This window comes from Erinaceus europaeus, chromosome 4, assembly GCF_950295315.1.
Source record: "Erinaceus europaeus chromosome 4, mEriEur2.1, whole genome shotgun sequence".
NCBI lineage: Eukaryota > Metazoa > Chordata > Mammalia > Eulipotyphla > Erinaceidae > Erinaceus > Erinaceus europaeus.
Window position 1 is genome coordinate 20,722,527 of NC_080165.1, and position 9,459 is coordinate 20,731,985.

The following is a 9,459-nucleotide window of genomic DNA, read 5'->3' on the forward strand; positions in this document are numbered from 1 at the left end:
ATGAATTCTGGAACCATCCCGGGCCTCCCGGACCCCCGGGCTCCCTGCCAAAACTGGGCACACGAGATCTCCAGCCGCCGGTCCGGTCTGAAGACAGACAAGCTGGAGTACGCAGAGATTTGTGCAGAGATCGCAACCTGCAATTCCTAGAAGTGGAGCTGCGCGGGAAGCCACCTCCAGATGGTGAACCCCCCCCCAACAACTAAGACAATATAGATTTAAATTCGTGTTTAAAATGACATGTCTTCGTAACAAAGGTTTCTCTCCTCGTGTATTAATGACTATGTTTATGTGTATGTTTAAAGTTTGGTAAACAGTAGCTTTAAGGCTAAATTCTTACTAGTCAAAGATAAATGAAAAAGGTTTTCAACGTAATTCTCATAAAGATAAAAATTAACTTACATTTAAAGTCTGAGGTAAAAATTAGTTAACAATCAATATATTTCAACTAAGTTGGTCTAAACAAAAGGTTAAATAGACTTGTTGATATGTAAAACACTACCTTCTCTATTAGAAATGGTAGATCGCACAATGGCTATGCTAATTATTCTCATGCCTGAGGTTTCCTCTCCGGCCCACACCTAGGGTGTGTCTCCATCTTGAATGGGTGTAACAAAAGGTTAAAAGACGTTGTTGATATGTAAAAGTCTCAAATTCCTTCTCTATTATAAATGTTAGATCGTGCAGTAGATATGCTAATAACAAGTTTTGTTTCATAGTAAGTAAGTTGCAGCCAGCTGCCTTTGGGACCCTAGGCCGTTCCCCGCCCCCATGCAAATGCCCGTCGAGGCAAGTAGCCCCCCAGAGGCAAGAAATGTTTTTTTTTTCAGATATGGCCCCCTCAGGCCTTCCCTTGGCAACATGCTGGTTTTGGTTATATATGTTTCTGTTCACCCCACACCCTTGATACTATAGTCATTTAGTTAAAAAGAAAAGGGGGAATTGTCGTATGCTTTACATTGGCTTGTTCTAGCCCTCCCCCTCCAAGAGAATTGGATGAGTCCTGTTAATTTCGCGGGCCTGCTTGGCCCCGCCCCAAGGGACCCTGGGAGAGGGTTCCAGAGTCCGAGAGTTCATGAGTTCGAGAGTGCCAGAGTTCCTGAGTTCTTGAGTTCGAGAGTTTCAGGGTTACAGAGTAAGAGAGAGTGCCAGAGTGACAGAGTTCCTGAGTTCTGGAGTTCGAGACTGCGAGGGTGCGAGAGTTTTTGAGTTCGAGAGTAAGGGAGAGGGTTCCTGAGTTCCAGAGTAAAAGAGAGAGTGCTTGCGCCGCCGCAAAGAGACAGCAGAGTTTTGTTTGGTGATTAGTTTGTCTTAGTTTGTGAATCGTTGTTCCTGAATAAAGAAATACAGCTGCCCTGCCCAGCCGTTGTCTCTGCGTCTCTGTTACCCGCCGTGAAGCAAGCCCGGCCAGAGCCTCTGGAAATTTTAACAACACACACTGCCTCTCCATACCAGTGTGACTAGGCCAGGTCCCCATCTTGCTCTAGGAGGAGTGGGAAGCTGGGAGACTGGCCCTCAGCCCCAGGAGGCAGCCTGAACTGCTTCGGGGTTTGATCAGCCGTCTTCTACAGGGGATGAACTAGGCTTTGGGTGCCTGAGCTTATGCCACTTCTCTATGAGAAAAGGAATACAAAACTACAAGTAGAAAAGTGGACTCAGGTGTAAGGCCCAGGCTCGAACCTGACTCCCGCTGCATCAAAGGAAGCCTTGGTGCTCTGGTCCTCACCTCCCCTGGTCTCTCTGCATTTATCAAAAAGAAGAGGAGGAGGAGAAAAGAGAGGAGGAAGAGAAGAAAAAGAATGAGGAGGAAGAGGAGGAGCAGAAAGAGAAAGAAAGGAGAAGAAGAAAGAGAAGGAGAAAGAAGAAGGAGGAGAAAGACTGAGGACCCTGAAAGAGCACAGGCAGTAAGGGACCGTGAAGCTGGCTGAATCAACTCCCTGGGAAGTCTACCTCAACTCCTTTGGAGCCCAGCACTGACCTTCCCAGCCAAGGGGGGGGAGAGGGGTAGGTAGCTGCTGATGTGTTGAGGAGGCCAGATCTGGGAGCCAGAAGGGCAGCAGCAGGTGGAGGAGAACCACCTGAGGCCAGTGGTCACACACTCCCCCCACACTGAGAGACCTACCTCTGCATGACACTCGTGTCGGGCTCCCAGTGAGCCTTTGCCTCTCACTTCCAGCTGGGGAAACCCAGGCCTTAGCTTCTCCCTCTGAGGTTCCGGCTGGGCATTTCATCTCTGGGAGCAAAGCCAGTCTGTCCCCATGCCTCTAGACTGGCTCCACTCAGGGTGGGCAGCCCAAAAGCCATGCCCCCTCCAGACTAGGCCTTCTCACTCCCTACCATGGCAAACACAATGCCCAAAGGGCTAGTGACCTGCCCGAGGCCACACAGAGAACCCCAGCAGCACTGGGACCTGAGTCCGTACCTGCCAACATCTCGTGTGGGCCTCTGGCACCTGGAGGGGCATACCCTGAGCACACTCACAGCCATTGCCCATCTTTGGGCTGTGCTGGCCCTCCATGGGTACTTACAAATAGCTGATGTGCAGGCCGCCTGGCTTCTCCCCCGTTGAGGGGTCTTGGGGCAGGAACTTCTGTTCCTTGCCAGCCGTGCCACCCAGGGGCTGCTCCTGCCCACTAGTGCCAGGCTGTGTGATCTGGCTGACCCGGCCATTCAAATCCTTCCCCTCCCTCCGCTTCCCTGCTGCTGCTGCCACTGCCACCTCCCGCTCCTCCCGCTCCTCCTCCTCTTCCTCCTCCTCTTCCTCGGTCTTCTCCGGGGGCCCTGCCTCAGGCTCCTGGCTTCGCACACGACGGGAAGGCCGCAGCAGGACCCTGCGGAAGCCCTGCTTGAAGCGGTAGGAGAGGAAGCCGTAGAGGATGGGGTTGGCACAGCTGTTGGCGTAAGGCAGCGCCACCACCAGGAAATACAGGCCGAAGAAGGCAGGCTCCTCAGGCAGCGGGCACACCACGTTGACGATGTTGAGCACGTAGAAGGGCATCCAGCAGAGCACGAAGAGAGCCACCACGGCTACCACCATTCGCGTGACTCGGCGTTCTGATTGCCGCCGCCGCTGGCACGAGGGTGCCCGCACCCTCCGCCCGGCCGACCGCACCTTGACCACGATGAGCAGGTAGCAGAGGCAGATGACCAGCAGCGGCCCGAAGAAGCCCAGCACGGCCGTGTAGATGATGAAGCCGGCCCGCCAGGCAGCCACCGGCTCAGGCCACTGCATGTGGCAGGTGCTCATGCCGCGGGGCACCCCCGAGAAGACCACGACGGGCAGCACCACTATGGCCGAGGCCACCCAGACGGCCACACTGACCGTGCGGGCCACGGACGCTGTGCGCCAACGGGCTGAGCAAGTGGGGTGCACCACGGCCAGGTAGCGGTCCACGCTCATGACGGTGAGGCAGAAGATGCTGGTGAACTGGTTGATGCCATCTACTGCCATGACCAGGCGGCACATGAGGCCACCGAAGGGCCAGTATGACAGGGCATTCTGGGCCGCCAGGAAGGGCAGCCCCAGCATGAAGAGCTCGTCAGCAAGCGCCAAGTTGAGGATGTAGACATTGGTGACCGACGGACTGGCCGTGTGCCGCAGGACCACATAGATGACCAGGGAGTTGCCCAGCAAGCCCACCACACACACCACCAGGTAAACCAGTGGGATCAGCACGCCGCTGACTGCCAGTCCAGCCGCGCTCGGGGCCGCCGCTGACACATTGCCCTCCGTGGACCAGGCCCATGAGGTGTTCCCGACCTCCAAGGTCGTGGGCACCCAGGAAGGAGAGTCCGGGGTGTCCATGGCCACAGGGAGGGTGGTCAGCAGTCAGCTAGGGCCCTGCAGGAGGAAGCACATAGCCTGTGACTTGGTGCATTTCCCACCAAACCATCCTCCCCTCACCCCGACACTGTGCCACATGGACACATATAGAGATATAGATAGAGATTTTAAATAACTTTTTTTCATTGCCACCAGGGCTATTGCTGGGGCTCAGTGCCTGCATGATGAATTCACTGCTACTGGCAATCATTTCTTCCTTCCTTCCTCCCTTCCACATATTTCCTTCTTTTCTCCCTCCCTTCCTTCCTTCTCTCTCTCTTCTTCCTTTTCTCTCTCTTTCTCTCTCTCTCTCTCTTTCTTATTTGACAGGACTGAGAGAAACTGAGAGGGAAGATAGAGAGGGAAAGCAAAAGACAGACATCTGCTACACTCTACCACTCATGAAGCCCCCCCCCCCGCCCGCAGGTGGGGAACAGAGGCTCGAACTCAGCCTCTTGTATATGGTAATTTGTGTGCATTTAATTGATGTGCTGCCTCCCATTTATTTAGTGGGCAGTAGGCACTGACCACAAGGACAGGAGCACTTCCTCTCCTCTCTGTCTCAGCTGGTGGGGGAGGGAGCACAGAGCACAGGAGCCCTTTCCTCTCTGCTCAGAGTGAAATCTGTCTCCTCTCCTCTCCTCACTGACCATCAGGACAACTGCTCTGTTGTTCCTAGGATGGGCAGGACGAGCTCCTTCCAGGGGCTGATGGCACCTTCCAGTGGAGAGATTGGCTGAGATTGTTACTTACACATGCTTTTGTGAGTTCCCTGAGGATGACATTCCCAAGTCATATTTTTTATAAACATTTTTTTATGAAAATTCTACTAAGATTGCCTCAGTTCACAGAGTCCAAATATCTCACACTCACTGTGACAGTTTCCAACCCCCCCCCCAATGTGATGATCTGGGGGGGGAGGGACTGGGGGGGATGACAAGACCATCAGGATGCATCTGTCATCATGAGATTAGTGTCTTATAAAGGACTCTCCTGAGAGCTTCCTAGTTGCTTCCACCAGGAGAGACCTTAGAGGAAAGGTCATCATCTCTGCAGCCTGGGAAATGGTGTGGAGGATAAAGTGCTAGATTTATAAGTCTGAGGTTTTGAGTTTGATCTCTGGCATTATATGTGCTGGTGTGATGCTCTAGTGTTCTCTCTCTCTCTCTCTTTCTGGTTGTATTTTTAAATGTTTTATTTATTTATTATTGGATAGAGACAGAGAGAAATTGACAGGGGGAGATAGAGAGTGAGAGACACCTGCAGCCCTGCTTTGCCACCTGTAAAGCTTTTCCCCTGCAGGTGGGGACCAGGGATCGGAACCTGGGTTCTTGCGCACTGTAATGTGTGCACTCAACCAGGTACACTGCCACCTGGCCCCCAATAAATGTATTTTTAAAGGTGATCATCTGTGAAACCAGAAGTGGACCACACTAGTACCTTGCTCTTAGAGACCCAGCCTCCAGGCTGTGGGGAAATGGCTGCTGTATACACACCCTGGTCTGTGGTGATGTTTTTCATCATATTCCAAGTGAACTTAAGAGTCTGGGGCTCAGGGGTGAGAGTCTGGAAGTCAAAGTCTTGAGGACCCCTTCAGCCTAGCCCATTCCACTGTGTGTAGGATAGCTGGCTATGATGGGGTGGGGAGAAAGGGACCCCTTCTTTCCCCAGACTGACTCCTAGTAGAGAAATTCACATTATTTACATTATCTGAACGCGTAAGAATAGTCATTTTTCCCCACCACCACTGGCTGGGCAGGTTGCCCCAAGAAGACATTTCAGGTGGGTTTTGAGGCATGTGTAAGAGCTCATTCGGTGACAGCAGGAAGCAGCATCCCCAGGACCTGCTGCGTAGCTGTCTCATCTCACCCTGGTGTCTTGGAAGTGGCAGGGCTCGCTCTGGCTCCCCTGCTGGGCTTCCCCAGGTGAGGACATGCTTACTCAACTCCCCCCTCCCCAGCACCCACTGTCCATTTACACAAACACTCTTCTCCGAGGAAGCCAGAGTGGGCAGTGCTAACACACAGAGGTGAGTAGTCATGAGCAGGAATGCGGGCTCTCCTGGGAAAGTCTCCAGGTCTGCTAGTTTCCTGGGTTGGGGGACTTCCTGGCTCTCAGTGGGCCCAGCTGGAGGCCAAGACTGCTAGAGCCTCCTCTGGGGCTTGCAATGCCCTAAGACTCCTGCCTGCCCCTTGCCTGCTCTCTCTACAGAAACCCTAAGGGAGAAAGAACCTTCCAAAAGAGCACCCCTTCTCATACCCACCAGCATTTGGCCTGAAATGCCCCCCCCTTGGCCCTCCCCTAAGGCCCTTTCCTTGGACAGCATTTTTAAGGTGCAAATGTCTTGTCAAAGGAAGACCCCCACTTATTTGGGAGCAAAAAGCCCTGAGTGGGGGAGGGTATGTGGTGCTGGTCTCCCCAGCTGGAAGCCCTGGGGCTTGTTGGGACGCTGAGGGCCAGGCCAGCTACACTGAGAACTGGGGGGGCCCTCAGATGATCCTGCTGGCTCTGCTCAGAATACCTCCTCCCTGCTCTTTCAAGCTTAGGACCCTCCCCCCCAAGCCTGTCCTCACTCTGGATTGGCTGACAGTGACCCTAAGGGCAGGGTAAGTGACAGCAGGCTCTCAGGACCCCAGCAGCACTGCTAGCTCTTTGTCCTTGAACCCCAGCAGCATATTCTAGGTCAAGGGAGTCACATGCACCCTCCTATGGGGTCCTGCAAGGGCTAGTCGGGCACTGTGTTTGTCATACAGACCAGGAACAAAGACAAGGACCCACACTCTGGGCACACAGCCTGGGAGGGGCAGGGCCAGGAGGACACACACACACACACACACACACACACACACACACGCCACCAGGATTGTCTACTCCACAGACCAATGTGGCAAGGTGAGGGGTCTGGGCAGGGCTCCTCACAGGCCCCTAGCCCTCTACCCCTCTCCGTGGGAGCTTTCCTCACTGCTGCTCAAACTGCAGCTATTAGGTTCATAGACCCAAAATCCAAGATTCTAAGAGGCCTAAAAATAGAATTTGAGATCCTGGGAACCGAGTTGTAAAGCCATAGAGATTTAGATTCAGAATCAGAGAATTGTGTCCTTGTTCCAGAAGGCTGACTAATACCTGGGAGTGTGGGATCTGGACCCCAAGAGCCCAGCCTTGTTCTACTGGGGACCCCGCTGCCTCACCAACCCTTTTCCATGGAGGTAGTATATTAGATTCTCTTCATAACATCCCTATAGGCAGCCAATCAGCCCAGGGCTGAGGGGGGAGGGGTGCAAGGTGCCCTAGGGGGAGCCCAGCGCTGGGCAAAGCTCACTTCCAGGCCCCCCAGGGGGGCTGGGGGCACTCTGAGGACAGCCCCCTCCTACACACAGACAGGCCTGGCAGCAGGAACTGAGCATCCAGCATTTCTGTGGGGATTGAAATAGCCCTCCCAGAAGCCTTGGCCTCAGGACTCCCTGCCTGTGCCCATATCTGGGTCCACATTCGAAGGTGAAGGAGAAGCTGGGGCAGGGGAAGCTCTGCTCCCATGGGTGTGGGCAGCCCTGCAGGACGCACCCTCTGTGCTCTCAGAGCTGCAGTCCTGTGCGTGTTCTGCTTCATCCAGGGAGGAGAGTCGCTTCCTCTGTGTCTGGTTTATCTTTGGCACAAGCTTGCCTGAAAGCTGGGGGCGGACTCCTCCTTTGAGGGTTGTTCAGGAGGGGCCAGGGCCCAGAGAGGGTGAGCAGCTGCTGGGAGCCACACAGCAATGTGGTTGACACCCACCCTGCAGGTGGCAGGAGACAGGGAGGAGGCTGGGTGGCAATGCCAGACACCCTAATCACTCTGTATGTGCCTACCTGTCCCTAAGGCCTTGGCCCTCTAGACTGCCAGCTGTTGGGGGACCTTTGACCCCAGCACCCAGCACAGAAACTCAGAACATGGGCACCAGTTACCAGGCCCCATAGTGCAGCCTGCTAAGCTCCGAGGTAGTGGTGGTGGGAGCCCCTGGGGCCAGGCCTCCAAGCTGGGCAGGAGCCCCTCAGAGCAGGAAGGCAAGGATGGGAGAAGGTCAGGGTTCAGAGATTTCAGTGACCCACACCAGATCACCAGTGAGTTTATAGGAGGCCAATACTCTACCCACTCCAGTCAGCTCCCCAGCCCAGGGCAATGCAGGGCCACACCAGCTGGCGCCCCCTAGTGGACACTCTGTCCTACTGGCCTTCTGTGCTCTGAACCTTCCCCTAGGAGGCTGGGGTGATGCTAGCCAGCATCCCCTGTCCCTCTTCTTCCCCTGGACTGGGGCTGGGGTTCAGTAATACACCCAGGAGTCCCAGGCCGGGGGCTTGGCTTCCCTCATGGAAGGATGATGCTAGATAGCTCGTGTGACCTTGGGCAAGTCTCTTGCCCTCTGTGGGTCTCAGCTCTCTCCAGCCCGTGAGTGTGTGTATGGGGGGGGGGGGGGATGTACTACATCGATGTTGCTGAGGCTGAAGGAAGTGTGCTGAGTGTGAGCCCTGGAGTGGAGGGGCCCAGGAGAGCTGGCACGTGAGCCCAGGCAGCTGCACAACAGACAACTGGGTTCCTCCTGTTCTGACGCTCAGATGTTGAGGCTTCCAAGATTTCAGGACCATGCCAGGAGACTCCAAGATGAACTGTCTCCCAGCCCAACAGCCCACCAAAAAGAGGATATGGGGGAGGCCTCCCCTATACCTTCCTCTTGCCCTCTCCCAGTGCCCCAAATTCAGCCCACCCTCCAGGACTCCATCAGACCCCGGCCTCCTTACCTGCCCATGGAGTGAGAGGGCTCCCTCCTGTCGCCAGTCCGATTCTCATTCTGCTGACCCCTCTCCTTGCCCAGGCCCCCAGAGCCCCCAGAACACCCCGGTCTGGGGTCCCCTCCTAGACCCGCAGCAGCCACATCCACCCACAGAGCTTCTCCCATCTGGTCTCTGGCTCTGACTCCCCACAGGCGCTGGATACGTCACCCCATGTCCAGCACTCCTCCAGGAGGGAGGTCTGGGGTGCAGGTGAGGGTCTGCAGGCGGGAGCCTGGGCTGGAGGTGGGGAGAAGCCTCCCAAAGAAGAAAAGAAAGAAGGGGAACAGGGGATTGTGAGAAACCAATAGAAACAGAGGAAAACGGGGGTCGGCTGGCGGTGAAGAGAGAGAGAGAGAGAGAGAGGAGACAGTGAGGACAGTGAGTGGGTGGAAAGCCAGAATGAGGGGGAGTGATGAAGGCTGCGGGCTGTGGGACTGCGTGGCGGGAGAAGAGAGGAGAAGAGCGAAGAGAGCAGCAGAGAGGGAGAGATGGAGAGAGAGAGAGAGAGAGAGAGGCTGGAGAAAGAAAGGGAGCAAGGAAAGAGGAAGGAGAACGAGGGGGTGGCAGGGAGAGTGACAGAGAAGGATTGTGCCACAGATGGTGACTACAGAGCCCGGGAAGGAGGGAGCAGAAGTGGGGGTGCAGGGGGCGGGGGGAGGCTGGAGGAGGGGCTGAGGGTCCAGAGAGCAGGTGCAAGGTGGAGGGGAGAAGGGGTGGGGGAGGGCCAGCAGGTTAGGGGAGGAGGCTGGAATGGGGGGGGCAGACCCCGTTACCGGGGAGATTTCCACCACCCACGCTGGCCTTGGCTCCAGCAGCAGCTGGGAGGAGGGAGAG

The 9,459-nt window shown here is 55.4% G+C and overlaps 1 protein-coding gene across 2 annotated transcripts; it reads right to left on the minus strand.

Annotated features, from left to right (window-relative positions):
* Window positions 1-1,439: 1,439 nt before the first annotated feature.
* Window positions 1,440-9,236, minus strand: SSTR3 (somatostatin receptor 3). 2 transcript variants are annotated; one of them, XM_060188916.1, is made up of 3 exons: window positions 8,593-9,236; window positions 5,320-5,502; window positions 1,440-3,841 (listed from the first exon to the last, which is right to left on the minus strand). In XM_060188916.1, exon 3 carries the CDS (start codon window positions 3,803-3,805, stop codon window positions 2,525-2,527), a length of 1,281 nt encoding a protein of 426 aa, XP_060044899.1. In that variant the 5' UTR covers window positions 3,806-3,841; window positions 5,320-5,502; window positions 8,593-9,236; the 3' UTR covers window positions 1,440-2,524. The 2 variants fall into 2 exon arrangements, with proteins under 2 accessions (XP_060044899.1, XP_007519411.2); XM_007519349.3 differs by lacking the exon at window positions 5,320-5,502.
* Between the last annotated feature and the right edge of the window lie 223 nt (window positions 9,237-9,459).

Bases quoted from the DNA above. Each gene is read 5' to 3' on its own strand.
- SSTR3 (XM_007519349.3), bottom strand. From the start codon at position 3,805: ATGGACACCCCGGACTCTCCTTCCTGGGTGCCCACGACCTTGGAGGTC.